This window comes from Thalassophryne amazonica, chromosome 4 (genome assembly GCF_902500255.1).
Source record: "Thalassophryne amazonica chromosome 4, fThaAma1.1, whole genome shotgun sequence".
Taxonomy (NCBI): Eukaryota; Metazoa; Chordata; class Actinopteri; order Batrachoidiformes; family Batrachoididae; genus Thalassophryne; species Thalassophryne amazonica.
In genome coordinates, this window is record NC_047106.1 from 140,977,572 (window position 1) to 140,999,088 (window position 21,517).

The following is a 21,517-nucleotide window of genomic DNA, read 5'->3' on the forward strand; positions in this document are numbered from 1 at the left end:
CGTGGGTGTGTGATCTAGACCTGAGAGCGTGGGTGTGTGTTCTGGACGCAGGAGTGTGGGTGTGTGATCTGGACGTGGGAGCGTGGGTGTGTGTGATCTGGACGTGAGAGCGTGGGTGTGTGTTCTGGACGTGGGAGCGTGGGTGTGTGTGATCTGGACGTGAGAGCGTGTGTGTGTGATCTGGACGTGGGAGTGTGGGTGTGTGATCTGGACGTGGGAGTGTGGGTGTGTGTTCTGGACGTGGGAGTGTGGGTGTGTGATCTGGACGTGGGAGCGTGGGTGTGTGTGATCTGGACGTGAGAGCGTGTGTGTGTGTTCTGGACCTGGCAGCGTGGGTATGTGATCTGGACATTGGAGCGTGGGTGTGTTATCTGGACCTGGGAGATGGGTGAGGGATCTAGACATTGGAGCATGGGTGTGTGATCTGGACCTGGGAGCGTGGGTGTATGATCTGGACGTGGGAGCGTGGGTGTGTGTTCTGGACGTGGGAGCGTGGGTGTGTGTTCTGGATGTGGCAGCGTGGGTATGTGATCTGGACATTGGAGCGTGGGTGTGTGATCTGGACCTGGGAGCGTGGGTGTGTGTTCTGGATGTGGGAGCGTGGGTGTATGATCTGGACGTGGGAGCGTGGGTGTGTGATCTGGACGTGGGAGCGTGGGTGTGTGATCTGGACGTGGGAGCGTGGGTGTATGATCTGGACGTGGGAGCATAGGTGTGTGTTCTGGACGTGGGAGCATGGGTGTGTGTTCTGGACGTGGCAGCGTGGGTATGTGATCTGGACATTGGAGCGTGTCTGTGTGTGATCTGGACGTGGGAGTGTGGGTGTGTGATCTGGACGTGGGAGCGTGTGTGTGTGTGTGATCTGGACGTGAGAGCGTGTGTGTGTGTGATCTGGACGTGGGAGTGTGGGTGTGTGTGATCTGCACCTGGCAGGATGGTATGTGTGACACACAAGAAGTGAACACTCCCAAGTGGATTCGCATGACTGTCTGCAACACCGGATTAGCAGGCCCAGTCTGATCAGAGCCTAAATGTCTTCAGCATTTAACAACAATAAATGAACTGGAGTTTTTGGATCCGGGATCTTCAGTTGAAAACCCTCAGCTATGGTCCTGATCTTCGACTTGTGACTAAAAAATAAAACCACAGATTCAAGCGTCTGAAGCATATTTCCTCCATAGAGAGGCTGGACTCACCCTGAGAGACGGACGTGCCACCTCCAGGAGGAGAACAGCTGCTCACAGAACAGAGTCCATTAAAGTGGATGGAGCTTGTCATGACAATCCTCCTGGTCACCTGCCATTCCAAGCTCTCTGGACATATCAAACTGGGAAGACCAGAGGCCGGAGTCTATCCCAGCAGTCACAGGGTGCGAGGCAGGGTACACCCTGGACAGGACACTGGTCTGCTGCAGGGCTGATCTGCCATTTATTTCATAAATAAATAAATAAATCACACTCCATGATGTCACAGGTCTGCTAGTTTCCATGGCAACCATTAGAAGTAATTTGACACCTGCGATATGGAAGTTTGGACATTTGTTTGAAGGCCTTAACGACATAAAGTGACCACGCAGAACCACAAAGTGTTCTGTGCTTTTACAACGCAAAAAAAAAAAAAAAAAGCTCCTGCATCATTTGGAGAGTTGACAGTTGTTTTCTTTGTGTCTGACCGTGTTTCTGTCTTCCATCTCATACAATACCACGGCTCTTCTCTTGGCGCCCTGTCGACCTCCATCTCGATGCTCCAGGTTTTGAAGCTCACTGCTGTGTGGTCTCCCAGGTTTGGTGTTTCCAGGTTTTTCTCATACCAGCTTGTAAGAGGATGGTGTCCTGCTCCACCGTCCTCTTCTCTGAGTACAGTCAGTTCTCAGCGGGCAGCCCCCCCCCATCTACCACCGTTCAATTCCTGTTTCTTCTCCTGCATCTCAACTAAACCTTCTCAGCTACTGTCCATCCATCCTGTGTTCTCCACGATGGGTTCAGGTTTTGAACAGGACCAGTTTGGTATGTTCTGGTTCAGGATGCACTCCAGTAACTGGATGAGTCCACAGACACACCCACAGGTGACCTAGTTCAAGTAGATAAATTTCTGCCTCTAGTCTACCTGAGTGGTTGCCAGTCTGGACCCAGGGTGGTTCTGTTTGGTGGTGGATGCACCCAAAGTAACATAACCTGTTTTGTTTTGTTTTTGTTTGTTTTTTTCTGGGTAAACCTGACACGCCTCTGATCTGCACATGCGTTTTGGGTTCAGCGTGGTGAGCGTTACAGTGATGAATGCCCACCACGAGTGAATGCAAACAGAATGAGGGAATATTTTCTGTGTGGTGGCAGGCCAAAGGGGAAGCAGGCTGCGGCTGTAAATGACAGCATGAGTTGTGTGTCGGGGGAATAATAGATTTCTCACTCGTCCTTGTGTGTGTGAACAAATCTTCCTACTCTATAAAAATGCTAATATCACTCACTGGCTGTTCTTACTGTATATTTCCACAATAATCTGATTTGTTACAGTGGGAAGAAAAGAAAACCTCGTCTCAGAAGTGAAATGTAATGTAATTTCCTCGGCAGTGATCACATGACATAGTGCTGTGTGGGAAACCGGGACCGCGGGTTGACCAACCTAATGATTTTATTCCAGATTGATGGAGTCTGAAGGAAACACGAGCTGTTCCTCTGCTGCTGAGATCTCAGGTTTAACAGTCGATTTACTGCACAGGCGCTCTATGGTGGTCCACGTTAGTCCGTCTCCCACACGGAGCTAACATTTACCAATTTAAACATATAAAAAACAGCCTGGCAGCAGCAGATATTGAACGTTCCCACCTGATTTCTGCATTTGTTCATGTTTCAGATATGAAATCATGATGTAAAGCAGTGTGTGTGTGTGTGTGTGTGTGAGAGTGAGAGAGAGAGAGAGAGACAGTGAGCTCAGACTGCAGCCAATCAGAACCAGATGGGCAGAAATCTCACTTTAAGCCAGATTTATTATGCTCACCATCCGGTCCAGGAGCCTGTATTGGTGATCACCAGCAACCATCCTACAGACCCACCTGGCATCTTGTAACCACCCAGCCTGATCAGCACGTCATTCCCAGCTCCAAAAATCAACCATCTAGGAACAAGTGGGGGTGTCCTTTGAAGCACTGAAGCACCTGCATCCCAGATCCTGCTCAGAGGGACACGCCACATGGCCGTGATATCACAGCTATGAGCCCCTTCACACATAGTACGAATTGGGTGGAATTGCGCATGAATTGCGCATGATGTTGTGTGGGCCGCTGAAGAGGAGGTACTGCTGGCCCACCACCACCAGATGGCGCCCTGCTTGGAGTGCGGGCTCCAAGCACGAGAGGGCGGCGGAGCCGCTGGAGGTGACAGCTGTCACCTATCAACACCAGCTGTCACCCATCACCACCACTACAAAGACCGGACTGCAACTCCACCTCCTCGCCGAGAAATCTTCTACCATACAGGTACTTACTTCTCTGCTGAACCTTAATTCGAGTATTAGTCTGATCTCGTTTTGCAGCCGTTTTCCTGGGATGGATACCCTGTCTGCTGAGTTGGCGTTTGATGTGGACTGCGACGGCTTCGCCTCCCACCCCACCCAGATAAGTGGTTATCTCAGGAGCTGCACGAGTGTGTGATTGGAGGTGGAGGTTCTCCCTCCTAACTGTGTACAGACTGTGGGATTACTGAGTGTGCGAACTCACACTCATCCAGAACTGTTTCTGTTTTCTGCCAGCAGTACCGGGTCTGACTGCTGAAGACAGTGGCCACCTGGGGCGCAGGGCTTGGCGGCTCCGGTGTTCTTCAGGTCCGTTGGTGGTGAGGGCTGTGTGGGATCCGGCTCTTCTCGCACCGGACGTCTCCTATCTTCGAGCCTGCCACACGTCACCTTTTGTATAGTTGTATCTGTCTGTATTACGTTGTGCATCTTCACAACATTAAATTGTTACTTTTTGGCTATTCCATTGTCCCTTCATTAACGCCCCCTGTTGTGGGTCCGTGTCACGACACTTCCCCAACAGGATTTCTCGGCCAGCGTCATGGATCCCGAGGGGTGTCAACTCGAGCCTGAACGGCCAATGGAAGAGAGAGGTGCACAGGCGCCAGCAGGAGGCGTGTTAGGGGAGCTGCAGCAAATACTGACCGCTTTCACGGCTCGGTTGGATCTGGCAACCGAGCAGAACGTTATCCTCAATCGGAGGATGGAAGCTCTCACCGCCAGGGTGGAGGCGCGCGATCAAGGCGCTACTGCAGCACCTCCTCCTGCTGGTCCTTTGTCAGACACAAACATTCCACTGGTCGTTCAACGACCCCCCCCACCATCCCCTGAAGTATACATAAGCCCTCCGGAGCCGGCTTGTCGACCTGGTTATACGCTTAGACAACCGGTTAGAGGAACACCGTCGGAAGCAGGGCGGGGGGCGTGACCGGGCACGGGCCGTCCCTCTTCCTTCCGGGTCCGAAAGGGTGCCGTCGTCCCCACGCTCCACAGCCAGAGGGCCCCGTGTGGCTACAGCTCCCCCTGCTAACGAAGCTATGGACACGAGCAGGGCCAAAATAAAATCAAAGGACAGACAAAGGAGGCAGGCCCGCGGGGAGTGTTTTTTCTGTGGGTCTAGTGGTCACATACAGAGGAACTGTCCCAAACGGTCAAACTACAATGCCCGTCCATAGAAACTGGGCTAAGGGTGGGCCATAACACGCACGCGGGGGAACCCCGAAAATCAGCACGAATCCCAGTCACAATCCTTTGTGAGGATTTAACCCTTCACGCCCCAGCACTTGTAGACACGGGGTCGGAAGGGAATCTGCTGGACAGCAGATGGGCAAAGGAAGTAGGGCTCCCTCTGGTGGCTCTACCTTCCCCTGTGAAGGTACGAGCACTAGATGGCACTCTTCTTCCGTTAATCACACACCAGACACAGCCAGTGACTTTGGTGGTGTCTGGGAATCACAGGGAGGAGATTGTGTTTTATGTAACACCTTCTACCTCCCGAGTGATTTTGGGTTTTCCATGGGTGTTGAAACACAATCCCCGGATTGATTGGCCGTCTGGGGTTGTGACGCAGTGGAGCGAAACCTGCCACCGGGAGTGTTTAGGATCCTCGGTTCCACCCGGTGAGACAGCTAAGGAGGAGGTGAAAGTCCCCCCCAATCTGACGGTGGTGCCATGTGAGTACCACGATCTTGCTGACGTCTTCAGCAAAGATCTGGCACTCGCCCTTCCCCCGCATCGACCGTACGATTGCGCCATCGATTTGATTCCGGGCACTGAGTACCCGTCCAGCAGGCTGTACAACCTCTCACGTCCGGAACGCGAATCAATGGAGACCTACATCCGGGACTCCTTTGCTGCCGGGTTGATCCGGAACTCCACCTCCCCGATGGGTGCGGGTTTCTTTTTTGTGGGTAAGAAGGACGGCGGACTCCGCCCATGCATCGATTACAGAGGGCTGAACGAGATCACGGTTCGCAACCGATACCCGTTACCTGTGTTGGATTCGGTGTTCACGCCCCTGCATGGAGCCCAAATATTCACTAAACTTGATGTTAGGAATGCGTACCACCTGGTTTGGATCCGGAAGGGAGACGAGTGGAAGACGGCATTTAACACCCCCTTAGGTCACTTTGAGTACCTGGTCATGCCGTTCGGCCTCACAAACGCCCCCGCGACGTTCCAAGCATTGGTTAATGACGTCTTGCGGGACTTCCTGCACCGGTTTGTCTTCGTGTATCTAGACGACATCCTCATCTTTTCTCCGGACCCTGAGACTCATGTCAAGCATGTACGTCAGGTCCTACAGCGGTTGTTGGAGAACCGGCTGTTTGTGAAGGGTGAGAAGTGCAAGTTCCACCGCACTTCTTTGTCCTTCCTGGGGTTCATAATCTCCTCCAACTCCGTCACCCCTGATCCGGCCAAGGATGCGGCGGTGAGAGATTGGCCCCACCCAACAAGCCGTAGGAAGCTGCAACAGTTCCTCGGTTTTGCGAACGTCTACAGGAGGTTCATTAAGGGCTACATTCAGGTAGTTAGCCCCCTGACAGCCCTGACCTCCACAAAAGTCCCCTTCACCTGGTCGGATCGGTGCGAAGCCGCGTTTAGGGAGTTGAAACGCCGGTTCTCGACTGCACCAGTTCTGGTGCAGCCCGATCCTACTCGCCAGTTCACAGTGGAAGTGGATGCCTCTGACTCAGGGATAGGAGCCGTGCTGTCCCAGAGCGGGGAGTCCGATAAGGTCCTCCACCCTTGTGCCTATTTTTCCCGCAGGTTGACCCCGGCTGAGAGGAATTATGACGTCGGCAATCGGGAACTCTTGGTGGTGAAGGAGGCTCTTGAAGAGTGGGGACACCTGTTGGAGGGAGCGACGGTGCCCTTCACGGTTTTCATGGACCATCGGAACCTGGAGTACATCCGGACCGCCAAGCGGTTGAACCCCAGGCAAGCCCGCTGGTCACTGTTCTTCGGGCGCTTTGACTTCCAGATTACATACCACCCTGGGACCAAGAACCAATGGTCGGATGCACTGTCCCGGGTGCATGAAGAGGAAGCCAAGGCCGAGCTGTCAGACCCCCCAGAGACCATCATCCCCGAGTCCACTGTCGTGGCCACTCTCACCTGGGACGTGGAGAAGACCATCCGGGAGGCCCTGACACGAAACCCGGACCCGGGAACCGGCCCGAAGAACAAGATGTACGTCCCACCAGAGGCCAGAGCTGCGGTTTTGGACTTCTGCCATGGGTCCAAACTCTCCTGTCATCCCGGAGTGCGCAGGACCATGGCAGTAGTCCAGCAGCGCTTCTGGTGGGCGTCTATGGAAGCCGACGTCCGGGACTACATCCAGGCCTGCACCACCTGTGCCAGGGGCAAGGCGGACCACAAGAGGACCTCAGGACTCCTCCGACTCCTACCAGTGCCTCATCGCCCCTGGTCCCACATCGGCCTGGACTTTGTCACGGGCCTCCCGCCGTCCCAGGGCAACACCACCATCTTAACGATAGTGGACCGGTTCTCCAGGCAGCCCACTTCGTGGCCCTCCCGAAGCTCCCTACGGCCCAGGAGACAGCAGACCTCCTGGTCTGCCACGTGGTGCGTCTGCATGGGATACCAGCGGACATCGTCTCAGACCGTGGCCCTCAGTTCTCCTCTCAGGTCTGGAGGTGTTTCTGCAAGAAACTGGGGGCCACCGTGAGTCTCTCGTCTGGGTATGACCCTCAGACAAACGGACAGGCAGAGCGGGCCAACCAGGATTTGGAGCAGGCCCTCCGTTGTGTTACCTCCGTGCACCCGACGGCCTGGAGCACCCATCTGGCCTGGATCGAGTACGCCCACAACAGCCAAGTGTCGTCTGCCACCGGCCTCTCCCCGTTTGAGGTGTGTTTGGGGTACCAGCCCCCATTGTTTCCGCTTGTGGAGGGAGAGGTCGGTGTGCCCTCGGTCCAGGCCCACCTCAGGAGGTGCCGCCGGGTGTGGCGGACCGCCCGTTCTGCCCTGTTGAAGGCCCGGACGAGGGCCAAGGCCCATGCAGACCGCCGGCGTTCCCCGGCCCCTGCATACCAGCCCAGGCAGGAGGTATGGTTGTCAACAAAGGACATCCCGCTCCAAGTGGACTCCCATAAACTGAAAGACAGGTATATCGGACCATTTCCCATCACCAAGGTCCTCAGCCCGGCCGCAGTGAAGGTACGGCTGCCAGCTTCACTGCGGATCCATCCTGTTTTTCACGTGTCACGGATCAAGCCATACCACATCTCACCGCTCTGCACCCCTGGACCTGCACCGCCTCCTGCCCGGATTATCGACGGGGAGCCGGCGTGGACCGTGCGTCGGCTTCAGGACGTCCGTCGCAAGGGTCGGGGCTTCCAGTATCTGGTGGACTGGGAGGGGTATGGCCCCGAGGAACGCTCCTGGGTGAAAAGGAGCTTCATCCTGAACTCACACTCATCCAGAACTGTTTCTGTTTTCTGCCAGCAGTACCGGGTCTGACTGCTGAAGACAGTGGCCACCTGGGGCGCAGGGCTTGGCGGCTCCGGTGTTCTTCAGGTCCGTTGGTGGTGAGGGCTGTGTGGGATCCGGCTCTTCTCGCACCGGACGTCTCCTATCTTCGAGCCTGCCACACGTCACCTTTTGTCGGATTGATATAACGCATATTTGTATCTGTCTGTATTACGTTGTGCATCTTCACAACATTAAATTGTTACCTTTTGGCTATTCCACTGTCCCTTCATTAACGCCCCCTGTTGTGGGTCCGTTTCACGACACTTCCCCAACACATGAAGCAGGAATCGTATGCAATACATATAAATTTGGAGCTGCTTCTAATGCCTCGTACACCTGGTGCTACAATTATTTGTGCACACCATTGGCTGAAAGACAGAGAGTGCCCTGTGAGAGCCCATTGAACCCTCTCACTGCAGGTGTCGGACAAATTCCAGGTGACACACACAAACATCCAACACCGCTCGCTTGGCACTTAGAAAATGTGTGGTCATTCACGCTCTTAGAAGATCACTGTCAAGCTGGATGTGAAATTTGTCTATGTGCCCCCATGACGGTGGAGTTGCCAAGTACACGTGGTGTGCCAGAGTGTTGGATCCCCCCACAACACATGCGTGCGTGTGTTTCGTGTGCTCCCCCTCAACATGTGCATGCATGTGGTTCGTGTGCCCCCCTGCAGGCGAGGCAGCTCTCATCTAATCACAGAGTGACACCATGGTCTGTGCGCTGAATGAACGGGGGCATGGCTGGCTGTCAACAGCAGGAGCCATTGACATCTCTGGTCTTGGATGTCACATCTACAAAACACGTATGGTGTTTTGATGGACATGGGTGTGTGTCTGCTTGCTGTCCTCATGTGGAAATACATAAAAACATATATCGCTTTTGCGACGGGCTGGAGGGCGCGCACATTACCAGGTTGTCCCAGGCTCCCAACTGAAACGGACAATTAGTTCATCTGAACACCCAGCAGGCGATCTGAATGTCACGTCTGTCTGACAGGACACGCATGTGGGCCCGGTCGACATGAGTGTCCTGTGAGCGGCGCACCGCAGGACTATATGACATGCCAACAGTGCGACAATTTTTTTAAAATACGTGTATGTCCTTGTTGATTTCAGGCATTTTTCCATACCTTTTATAGGACAGGGATGGTAGTGCAGTGATAAAGTTTATAGCTGGCAACCAGAACTTCTGTACATTGCAGGTTCAAATCCCGTGGGTGCAATGTAGTTTTCTTTTTTTTCACAGCAGCTACACGATGTGGTTACACATACTCTAGCTGCTCGCACTGTGTTCCTGCTGTGATGGTTTTGTGCACACTTGTGTGCGACACTGTTGCGTGTACAAAACTGTCGCACCGGGTTCATTCACACCTGCCTGTCGGCTCGATGTTTTTGTGGTTCACTTATATGAGCTGTTCCACTGTGATTCACCCTGATTTGTACTTATTTGTACTATGTGTGAAGGGGCACTAAAGGAGGAACCATAAATTTATCCCCGTCACACAAAAGGATCTTCCAAAGAGATGTGGTACCTGGTCTCCAGTGTCCATCATTTTGAACTCCATGTTGTGTGGGCTGCTGAAGAGGAGGTACTGCTGGCCCAACACCAGAGGGCGCCCTGCCTGAAAGCGGGCTTCAGGCACCAGAGGGCGCAGCCGCCTCCCTGCAGCATCCTGGAACACCGACTGTGACAGCTGTCATTCATTACTCATCATCCACCCATAAAAGCCGGACAGCGACTCCACTTCCCTGCCGAGAAATCAGCTTACCCGAGAGGTAACCTCTCAGCCTTTTCTGTGCCGTACGCACATAATTGCTTCTGAACGCTTTGCAGTCGTAAACCTTCTGTATACTTTCAGCTTGGAGCTGGTTAGTGGGAATATGGAGAAGCTGGCGTTTCCACTCCTAAATTTCTTAAGTATTACAGTAGGCACTGCATGTATTCTGTTTTCCTTCTACCTGGGAGTTGAGGACTTTTCCCTCAGGAAGGAACTGTGAGTTTGCTGACTGTTGCTGGGTGTTCGCACACCCACATAACCTGTTTTTTCTTCCTGCCAGCAGTACCAGATCTGACAGCTGGACAGGCAGTGGCCCCTTGGGGACTCAGGACTTGGCGGCTCCGGTGTTTTTTGCAGGTCTCCGTTGGTAGTGGAAATCGTGTGGGGCCCGGCTCTTCTCTGGACAGGCGTCTCCTATCCTCGAGCCTGCCCACACGTCACATGTTATTTAATTGACTGTTACCTAAAAGCAGCATCTGTATTCCGTTGTGCACATTTCACAACATTAAATTGTTATATTTTGGCATTTTCATTGTCCGTTCATTTACGCCCCCTGTTGTGGGTCCGTGTCATTACACTTTCCCAACACTCCACCCACAAAAATAAGGGTGTGACTCCAAACATGTTTGTCAGCTCTAAAGCGATGACTAGAACATCTTGGTCTAAATCTGTCCAGTGGCCTGGCAGCTCATACACTGTCCCACAGTCAGCGAGATGTAGGAGACAAATCATTTTGGCCATTGCTCAAACATGACTCCATCACCAGGTACAATACAGCTCAAAGCAAAAAAGAACCGAAATGCTTTAGTTCAACAAAAACTGTTTCACCATTTCTGCAGCACCCTGTAATGGTCAGAAAGAAAAAGGCGTATGTGGCTCCAGTCTGGTGCATCTGAGTTCTCACGGGGTGAGGGTGAATCTACAGAGCACTGAAGCCTGCCTGATGCCAGATGTCCTTGCACATATCCTGCACCACCCTCACATACTACTCTGCCATGCCAGACTTACCACAACTCTTCTCTGGGCACCCTGTCCCATAAGCTTTGGTAACAGTTTACTTGAAGGTACCATCATAATAGTGACATGACACTGTCATAACTGTTACATAACAAAGTGTTTCCTAAGTTTTTCTCTAAATCCACAAACACACAATGTAACGCCTTCTGGTCTTCCATGTACTGTACTTCTCCATCAGTATACTCAGAGCAAACATTGAATCTGTAGTGCTTTTTCTAGCATCAAACCATATTGCTGCTCACAGATCCAGCCTGTGTTCTAACTTCATGTTGTGGCTGATCAGCTTAATGTCTCTGTAGTTTCTGCAGCTCTGCACATCAGCCTTGTTCTTAAAAATCTGAACTCCACTCCTCAGGCATCCTCTCACTCCACAGGGTGTCATTTTTGTTTTGATTGATTTTTAAAATAAACAACAAAGCAATTTGCCATCACAATCAATGCTTGTTTTTTTTTAACCTTTTTTATCAATATGCTTTACTGAGCAATACAAACACTATAAGTATATGATCAAAAACAAACTAAAGGAACACACACACACACACACACACACACACACACACACACACACACACACACACACACACACACACACACACACACACACACACAGAGGCCACTTGGATTTTAATATATAGATTCTGAACACAATCTGTCAAAAAGGTTTCCTTCAGTGCATAAAATTCTGGATTTTTTTCCCCATCTTAACAAAACACTTAAAACAGTTTCCAAACAGGTCTGACATAGTTCTCGTCCTCTGAGTGATGGCGAGCCGTGCCACTCATCTCCTTTGAACAGCCACGTCTTCATATAAGGCAGTGGGGTCCACTGCGTGCCCGGTGGTCCCTCTGTGCTGACCAAGAGGAGACCTGCTGCATGCTTGCTGTCAGTTTGAATTCAGCTTTGATTTTGTTCATTGCACTGAACCGTCGTTCACAGCCGCCGTGACGTGCTGAGAGTGTCCACTGCTATGAACACCTTCCTCATGTTTTTGGGAATGCGTCTTCCTCCATTTGCCTGGTATTCAGTGAATCCAATCCAGTGATTCCTTCTCGTTCAGACGTAGGGCACCTCACCTCATCTTCTCCATGTGGAGCATTGTCATGGTCTCATTTGTCAGGGTCCAGGACTGCCACTTGAGTCATAAGTACACCTTATCACGTCTGTTTATGTATCAGGCCCCGATGTATCTGTATCAGTCCGAGTAAAAAGATACTTATCACATACAGTATTACAACAAAACTAAAGAACAATAATCCTACACATGAATCATGTAGAACGAATAACACAGGTAAATGATGTAAATATTTAAATTAAGAAATGTTCTTATGTCTCTCGATAAAGTCATGAGTGTCCTCTTCACTAACTTCTTCATGTCTCACAACTTCAGTTTGAGACTCAGGTTGTAGAATTCTCTCTGCTAGGGAGGCTACAACTATCTCACCTTGACATTTTGTGTCACCAAGGTAACACAAAATGGGGGTGTGTCATTGGTGAGGCTGAGAAATGGGGGCTCCTGATTGGTTGAAAAGCAGGGCGATACAAAGCCTGGTATTTTCAATGTCTTTGTTTGTATCACCCTGATTTTATTGCCGCAGTTTCCAGGGCAGTAAAATGGATAGGAAAAGTGTGTGATTTATCAGCACGATTTCTTCCAGTATCTCATGCGGGCTGGTTTAGGAGTATAGGGCAGATTTTTGTTGTAATATGTGATAAGTCGTAAGGTTGTAAAAAGTCTTTCTTTCAAGCTCTCTGCCACTGCTTGGATGAGCTGAACAGAGTCAATGATGGGAGACTTGCCATCTTCTAACTGTTGTCCCTTAAATTCTATCACTTCTTTTGCCTGGTTTGCCTCAACTATGTGTTGTCCAGGGTATGTGCTGAGGCTTTCAATGTCTTTGCTATACATCATCATGATCTCATGTGCCTTTGCGAGCGTGATCCTTCTGTTCTGAAGAATGTCAGATGGGTTCTCCAGTTCTGTCAGAACATCAGACATCAGTGCAAGTCTTTTCAGACTTAGAGAGCTACCCTTTGAATTTGGCCCTCTCACTGCTGTCCCTTGTATTGTCCTCTGATGCCTCTGGGAAGTGTTGTGCCAAGGCTGGATAAGAGTGACAGCGAACAGTAAACCAGTCCTTCCAGTCGTTCTTAGTGTGATGTGAAGGTTGTGGGCACACTCACTCAGCTCCCGCATGCTTTTTGGTGACTGGCCAAAAAATGAATACAGGGTGTCATCAAAGGTAAACGTTAAATGGACAGTATTTATATAGCACATTTCCATCTATATCAGATGCTCAAAGTGCTTTACAATGATGCCTCACATTCACTCATTCACACAGACACACTCACACAGATGTTAGGGTGCTGCCATGTAAGGCGCTCACTACACACTGGGAGCAACTTGCCCACGGGTCCAGTCTGGCCAGACTGGGGTTTGAACCGAGGATCCTCTGGTCCAAAGTCCACTGTTTAACCACTAGACCATCACCTCCCACAAAGGCTTGGAAGTCTTTAATTCCCCCAGTCACCCCCAGTGCCTGGTCCACAGTAAGTCTGGCAGTGCCACAGCATGAAGTCATCTTGGAGCAGCTTCCCAACACTTGACCTAACTCCCAACATCACACTCACCCAACACTGCAAAGTCCAATTAAGACTTGCTGCAAAACTCTGTGGTGAACAGCCATTGAACAGGCAGCTCAGAAGCTGTTCTTTGATCTGAGCAGCACACAGACTATCCAGCTCTACCAGGCCCCAAAACAAAAGGCTCCATGTCTCCATCAACACTAGTCTTCAAAAACACAATTAGTCTTGCTTTGTGTTTCACACTAGTCAACTCATCATCCAGTATTGTGATCAAAAGTTCTTTTTTCATCTGTGATGACACGTCATCAGTTATGTCAACACAGAGTTCTGTTGTGCAAAACACGACCTAAATCATCAGAATCAGCTTGTTTCAGGTCAACAACATTCTCAAAATCTGTGAAAGGCTTGTCCTCTGTGGCTGTCCTGAAGACCCTGGCAATGGCTTCAAACACAGACATCTTGTTGGCGGTGTTCATGTTCAGAAGTACATCTTTCTTTGCAGCCTGAAGAATCTTGTGTCATTATGGGCTGCAGAGTGCCTGTGCTCATGTACTGTATTTCTTTGTGGAGTGATGGACAATCCCTGGACATCCCTTGAGTAACCACATGGGACTATCTTCCCCTCTGGTTAGTAATAATGACACCACGGGATGCTTTGACACCTTCCTTTCCTTCACATCATGGAAGGATGTTCAGTCAAGGTTTCCATTCTGAGAATACAACCATTCATTTATAATTCTGATGTGCTCATACTCTTCTTTTGTCCATGTGGAGGGTCAGCAGCAGGTCTACCATCATCACCTATGCTTGCTTCTGAGAGTCCTGCACATGCTGCTTCTTCATGCTGACTTTGTGCCTCCTTGTTCTGGGCCTCTTGCACTGAATCAACTTCCATACATGCTTTTCTGGCATTTGCATTTTCAACATTTGTGTTTTCTTTCAAGCATCTGAAGAACTGTTTTCTGCATTTTTTCTGTTGTTTTCATTCCAGACAAAAGGGTCATACTTTATGCTTCATCTCCTTGTACTCCTGTCTACTATCATTATCTCTCTTGCTATCCCAATTCTTTTTCGCTTCTGCACGTCTTTTATTTAACAGAGGGACTTTGCGGGGGATGGCAGTGTGTATGTGTGTAGGTGTGTATGTGTTCTACACACTGCACTCTCACACAGGTACAAGAAAACGGAAAACAACCATCCATTTTGATGGTTGTTTTCTGTTTTCTTCCACGCGTCTCTGTTTTTTTTGTCCATTTTAAAGCATTGGAGATCATTGTAGTTGAACAGCCTATAATTTTTTGCACCTGCGTATAAGTTTTCCCCTCTCCAATTAACTTTTTAATCAAACTACGCTGTTCTTCTGAACAATGTCTTGAACGTCCCATTTTCCTCAGGCTTTCAAAGAGAAAAGCATGTTCAACAGGTGCTGGCTTCATCCTTAAATAGGGGACACCTGATTCACACCTGTTTGTTCCACAAAATTGACGAACTCACTGACTGAATGCCACACTACTATTATTGTGAACACCCCCTTTTCTACTTTTTTTTTCTAATAGCTCAATTTCATAGTCTTAAGAGTGTGCATATCATGAATGCTTGGTCTTGTTGGATTTGTGAGAATCTACTGAATCTACTGGTACCTTGTTTCCCATGTGACAATAAGAAATATACTCAAAACCTGGATTAATCTTTTTAGTCACATAGCACTACTATTATTCTGAACAGTACTGTACATCATCCTGTGCTCATTATTCTTTAAATAAGTATTTCCCACAGCCATTTCCATCCTTTTTTTTTCAAAATCTACCACCTTGATAACATATCTACTCATTACTTCCTCATCACCTCTGTTCCCTTCATCAAAATGTGCATTGAAGTCTGCTCCTATCACCACTTTTTCATGCTTGGGTTCACTTTCCACTACATCTAACTCCCTCCAGAAATCTTTCTCCATCATGTCACAACCTACCTGTGGGGCATATGCACTGATGACCCTTGATATACTCTTTCATTACATGGTGTTGGATAACAGCATGTAATGAAAAATGTTAAACCACGGCTCTACCAATCTGGTACGGAAATCCAATTTGCAATCTAGATGTTTGGTTTGGCAAAATTTACGCCAAGTGCCCTTCCTAATGCAAGCCCATTCCTTTATCCTATCTGGGTTTGGGACTGACAAGCAGAGTACACTGGCTGTATACCTCCTGTAGTGGTTACAATCACATCAAACAAGATATTCTACAAATAATCCCTACAGATCACACAAACCCACGAGTAGAGTCAGTGACCTGAAGAGGCGACTCAAATCATCACTGCTCAGTGGATTTGCACATTGGTTCTACACTTTGGTTTAGCACACTGGTTCTACACACTGGTTCTACACACTGGTTCTGCACACTGGTTCTGCACAGTGGATGTCCTCAGTGGTTTAGCACACTGGTCCTACACAGTGGTTCTGATGTGGTACCTGTGTGTACGCCGTGTTGGTGCCATCTGTCGCCTGCACCGTCAGGTTGTAGAAGGAGCGCTGCTCTGCGTCCAGAGGCTTGGCGATGACAATCGTGCCCACGGCCTTCTCGATGTCAAACAAGCTGTCCATGTTCCCACCTGCTCCAGAGGACAAAGGTCACACAGAAGTGTGGCAAAAAGTGCATCAATCACAGTGAGAGGTCACACAGCATTTATGGTGAACACATGAACACAGATAAAGGAGCCAAATGCAAATGAGTGTGTATGTGCACACACACAGCAATACAACAAAGCACAGGCGGCAGCAATGCACACACCACTGACCACACACAAGCTGCTTTTGTTTGTTTTTATCCTCCAGCCTCCACCTGCACTCCCAAAGGTTAAATGTCATCTCATCCAATTGGTGATAATGTCCAACTCGAGTCATCTTACAAACATCAACAGACAACTGAGAGAGAAACTAAACTTTTCTCTCTGGGAAAAATGTTGTGGCGCACAAGTCTGAGCGGCATCGATTTTTAGTCCCTCTGTGTCTCAAAGACATAACCTTGTCACTATGGAAACAAAGTAGAACTCACTGCCTTGATACGATTCAATCGATGATCAAAACCTCAAGGTGCTTTTAATTCCTTCTACCTCTTTATTTCACATCTATGTGGAAAAACAATGTAAAATCTGGACGCAGCCATCAAATAAACAACTCATCGGTTAGTCGACAACAGAAGCTGCTCCGCCTCGGAGGGTCCGGCTTCTTATGGAGAACACATATGGGTGATCGTGAACCGGAAACCTGTTATGAATGTAAGACCACTGAATACTTTGCCACCGTGCTGTCTGCAGTTATGGTAGTAAAATGGATCATATTTACTGCAGTATATACACTCTCATGAAGATGATGTAATTTTCTTCGGGAGTGACAAGTATGGACAGGATTAGTTGTGAACATATCAGAAGGACAGCACAGGTACAACGCTTTGGGGACAAAGTCACAGAGGTGAGATTGAGATGGTTTGTGCAGAGGGGGGACCCAGGGTATATATGGAGAAGGATGCTGAGGATGGAGCCACCAGGCAGGAAGGGGAGGGGAAGCCAAAGAGGAGGTTCATGGACATGAAGATGGTTGATGAGACAGAGGAAGATGCAGAGGACAGGGCGAGATGAAGATGGATGATCCGCTGTGGTGCCACCTAATGGCAGCAGCCGAAAGAAGAAGAAGAAGAAGAAGGAGTATAGATACTCTCATGTCTCATACTGTATTCTAGTGTAATATATTTATTGCAATATAGTTCATTATAATCAATGTAGTACAATTCAATATTTACTGCTGTGTACTGCAGTACTACTGTAATATTGCCACGAACAGCGGGAGAAGAAGAAAACTAGAAGGGTGGAAATGAGAGTGGGGACTTTGAATGTTGGTAGTATGACTGGTAAAGGGAGAGAGCTGGCTGATATGATGGAGAGGAGAAAGGTAGACATATTGTGTGTGCAAGAGACCAAGTGGAAGGGAAGTAAGAGCAGGAGCATCGGCGGTGGGTACAAGTTGTTGTACCATGGTGAGGACACAAAGAGAAATGGTGTTGGGGTCATTTTAAAGGAAGAGTATGTTAAAAGTGTGTTGGAGGTTAAGCGAGTGTCTGACAGGGTGATGAGTGTGAAGTTGGAAATTGAAGGGGTGATGATGAATATCATCAGTGCATATGCCCCACAGGTAGGTTGTGAGATGAAGGAGAAAGAAGATTTCTGGAGGTTGTTAGATGAGGTGGTGGAGAGTGTGCCCAAGCATGAAAGAGTGGTGATAGGAGCAGATTGCAATGGGCATGTTGGTGAAGGGAACAGAGGTGATGAGGAAGTAATGGGTAGATATGGTATCAAGGATAGGAATGGGGAAGGACAGATGGTAGTTGATTTTGCAAAAAGGATGGAAATGGCTGTGGTGAATACCTACTTTAAGAAAAGGGAGGAGCACAGGGTAACATATAAGAGTGGAGGAAGGTGCACACAGGTGGACTACATTCTTTATAGGAGATGCAAGCTAAAAGAAATCACAGACTGTAAGGTGGTAGCAGGAAAGAGTGTCACTAGACAGCATAGGATGGTTGTTTGTAGGATGACTTTAGAGGTAAAGAAGAAGAAGAGAGTGAGAGCTCAACAAAGGATCAGATGGTGGAAGCTGAAGGAGGAAGACTGTTGTGTGAAATTTAGCGAGAAGGTGAGAGAAGCACTAGTTGGAGGGGAAGCAGTTTTGGACAACTGGAAAAGTACTGCAGATGTGGTGAGGGAGACAGCTAGGGCAGTACTGGGTATGACATCTGGACAGTGGAAGGAAGACAAGGAGACTTGGTGGTGGAATGAAGAGGTCCAGGAAAGCATAAGGAGAAAGAGGTTGGTGAAAAAGTTTTGGGAAAGTCGGAGAGATGAAGAAAGTAGACAGGAGTACAAGGAGATGCAGCGTAAGGCGAGAAGAGAAGTGGCAAAAGCAAAGGAAAAGGCATATTGCGAGCTGTACAAGAAGTTGAATAGTAAGGAAGGAGAAAAGGACTTGTACCGATTGGCCAGACAAAGGGACAGAGCTGGAAAGGATGTGCAGCAGGTTAGGGTGGTAAAAGATGCACATGGTAATGTGATGACAAGTGAGGAGTGTGTGCTGAGAAGGTGGAGGGAATATTTTGAAGAGATGATGAATAAAGAAAATGAGCGAGAGAAAAGGCTGGATGATGTGGTGAGAGTAAATCAGGAAGTAAAAGAGATTAGCAAGGAAGAAGTCAGGGCTGCTATGAAGAGGATGAAGAGTGGAAAGGCAGTTGGACCAGATGACATTCCAATGGAGGCCTGGAAATGTCTAGGAGAGATGGCAGTAGAGTTTCTAACCAGATTGTTTAATAAAATCTTGGAAAGTGAGAGGATGCCTGAGGAGTGGAGACGAAGTGTGCTGGTTCCTATTTTCAAGAACAAGGGTGATGTGCAGAGCTGCAGTAACTACAGAGGCATAAAGCTGATCAGCCACAGCATGAAGTTATGGGAAAGAGTAGTAGAAGCTAGGCTTAGAAAACAGGTGAAGATCTGTGAGCAGCAATATGGTTTCATGCCGAGAAAGAGCACTACAGATGCAATGTTTGCTCTGAGAATACTGTTGGAAAAGTACAGAGAAGGACAGAAAGAGTTACATTGTGTGTTTTTGGACTTAGAAAAAGCTTATGATAGGGTGCCAAGAGAAGAGTTGTGGCATTGTATGAGGAAGTCTGGAGTGGCAGAGAAGTATGTAAGGGTAGTGCAGGACATGTACAAGAATAGTGTGACAGCGGTGAGATGCGCAGTCGGAATGACAGACTCATTCAAGGTGGAGGTGGGATTACACCAAGTATCAGCTCTGAGTCCTTTCTTCTTTGCAGTGGTGATGGACAGGTTGACAGATGAGATCAGACAGGAGTCCCCATGGACTATGATGTTTGCAGATGACATTGTGATCTGTAGTAAGAGTAGAGAGCAAGTTGAGTCTAGTCTGGAGAAGTGGAGATATGCTTTGGAGAGAAGGGGAATGAAAGTCAGTAGAAGCAAGACTGAGTACATGTGTGTGAATGAGAGGGAGCCCAGTGGAATAGTGCAGTTACAAGGAGTAGAAGTGGTGAAAGTAGATGAGTTTAAATATTTGGGGTCAACTGTTCAAAGTAATGGAGAGTGTGGTAGAGAGGTGAAGAAGAGAGTGCAGGCAGGGTGGAGTGGGTGGAGAAAGGTGGCAGGAGTGATTTGTGACCGAAGAATATCAGCAAGAGTGAAGGGGAAAGTTTACAAAACAGTAGTGAGACCAGCTATGTTGTATGGTTTAGAGACAGTGGTATTAACAAAAAGACAGAAGGCAGAGCTGGAGGTGGCAGAGCTGAAGATGTTGAAATTCTCTCTGGGAGTGACAAGAATGGACAAGATTAGGAATGAACATATCAGAAGGACAGCTCAGGTGGGACGGTTTGGAGACAAAGTCAGAGAGGTGAGATTGAGATGATTTGGACATGTGCAGAGGAGGGACCCAGGGTATATAGGGAGAAGGATGCTGAGGATGAAGCCACCAGGCAGGAGGAGAAGAGGGAGACCAAAGAGGAGGTTCATGGATGTGCTGAGAGAGGACATGCAGGTGGTTGGTGTGACAGAGGAAGATACAGAGGACAGGGTGAGATGGAAACGATTGATCTGCTGTGGCGACCCCTAACGGGAATAGCCGAAAGACAAAGAAGATAGCTACTGTAAAACTGACATATATTTACTGCAAAATAATGTAGTATAGTTACTGTGGTATAGCACAGTCTAGTTACTGTAAAACTGGCATATTTACTGTGGTATAATACAGTATAGTTACTGTATTCCAGCACAGCATAATTACTGCAGTACAGTGTAGTACAGGTACTGTAATACAGTGCTGGATAGTTCATGCAGTATAGTATCATATACATACTGTAGTATAGTGTAGTATACTTACTGCAAATAACTGGAATGAGCAATGATGGGCACAGCAAACCAAAAAGTTAGCTTCAATAACTGTTAATTCGCTAACTGAAAAGTTAACTTTTATGAAGCTAAAATCTAATCCAATAACTTTTAGTACTGACGCCACTACACTGGCAGCTACTGAGTAAATTCAAAGGCAATCACAAACAACAGTGAACCAGCACTTCTGTCTAAGATCAGCCTTCTCTCAGCAAAACAGACCTGGTGACCAGCGAGGAAATGTTTTGCAGACATGTCACAGGAGACATGCACAGCAAGGCAGTTTGACTTATGGTTAAAATTTTAAACCAGACAAGTTATCAAAATTAACATCACCTCTGTTGTTTTTACAAAGTGAAAATATCAGCTATATGTTTTAGTTTTAAAGTAATGCACTAATTTAGAAGGTTTGAGCGTTTACAGACACACATGTCAAAAGGCATAATGGGAAAATGATCTTCGTGTCATCAGTGGTTGGTCAGTATTTATATATGTATATATATATATATAAATATATGTATATATGTGGGAAATGTGCCCACCACTGGGAATGAGGAATGCCTCCGAATGACACAAACTTAAAAATATACCTGCACACAAATAGCTGAACCTTGTCCCACGAGCAAAACAAATAAGGAGGAGGTCGGAGTCATGTGACTCTGCTTGTTGATCTGCGTGCACAATAACTCAATGAGTGGCACCATGACTGTGACAACATTTTGTGGACAGACAACCGCTTTGTCAGGAAAACTGACCCGGACTAGACACTCATCCAGACTGAAAACTGACCCAGACTCGACACTCATCCAGACCTAAAACTGACCTGGACTGGACACTCATCCAGACCTTAAACTGACCCGGACTGGATACTCATCCAGACTGAAAGCTGACCCAGACTTAACACTCATCCAGACCTAAAACTGACCTGAACTGGACACTCATCCAGACTGAACACTGACCCACACTCGACACTCATCCAGACCTAAAGCTGACCTGGACTGGACACTCATCCAGACCTAAAAGTGGCCCAGAATGGACACTCATCCAGACTGAAAACAGACTCACACTCGACACTCATCCAGACCTAAAGCTGACCTGGACTGGACACTTATCCAGACCTAAAACTGGCCCGGACTGGATACTCATCCAGACTTAAAACTGACCCAGACTCGACAC

The 21,517-nt window shown here is 48.4% G+C and overlaps 1 protein-coding gene across 1 annotated transcript in view; it reads right to left on the minus strand.

Annotated features, from left to right (window-relative positions):
- Positions 1–21,517, minus strand: part of fat3a (FAT atypical cadherin 3a) — a 451,004-nt gene that overhangs the window by 189,208 nt on the left and 240,279 nt on the right. Inside the window, exon 8 of the mRNA XM_034168868.1 lies at positions 15,858–15,997. Within this exon, the coding sequence (XP_034024759.1) occupies positions 15,858–15,997 (140 nt within the window). The remainder of the gene's footprint in view (positions 1–15,857; positions 15,998–21,517) is intronic.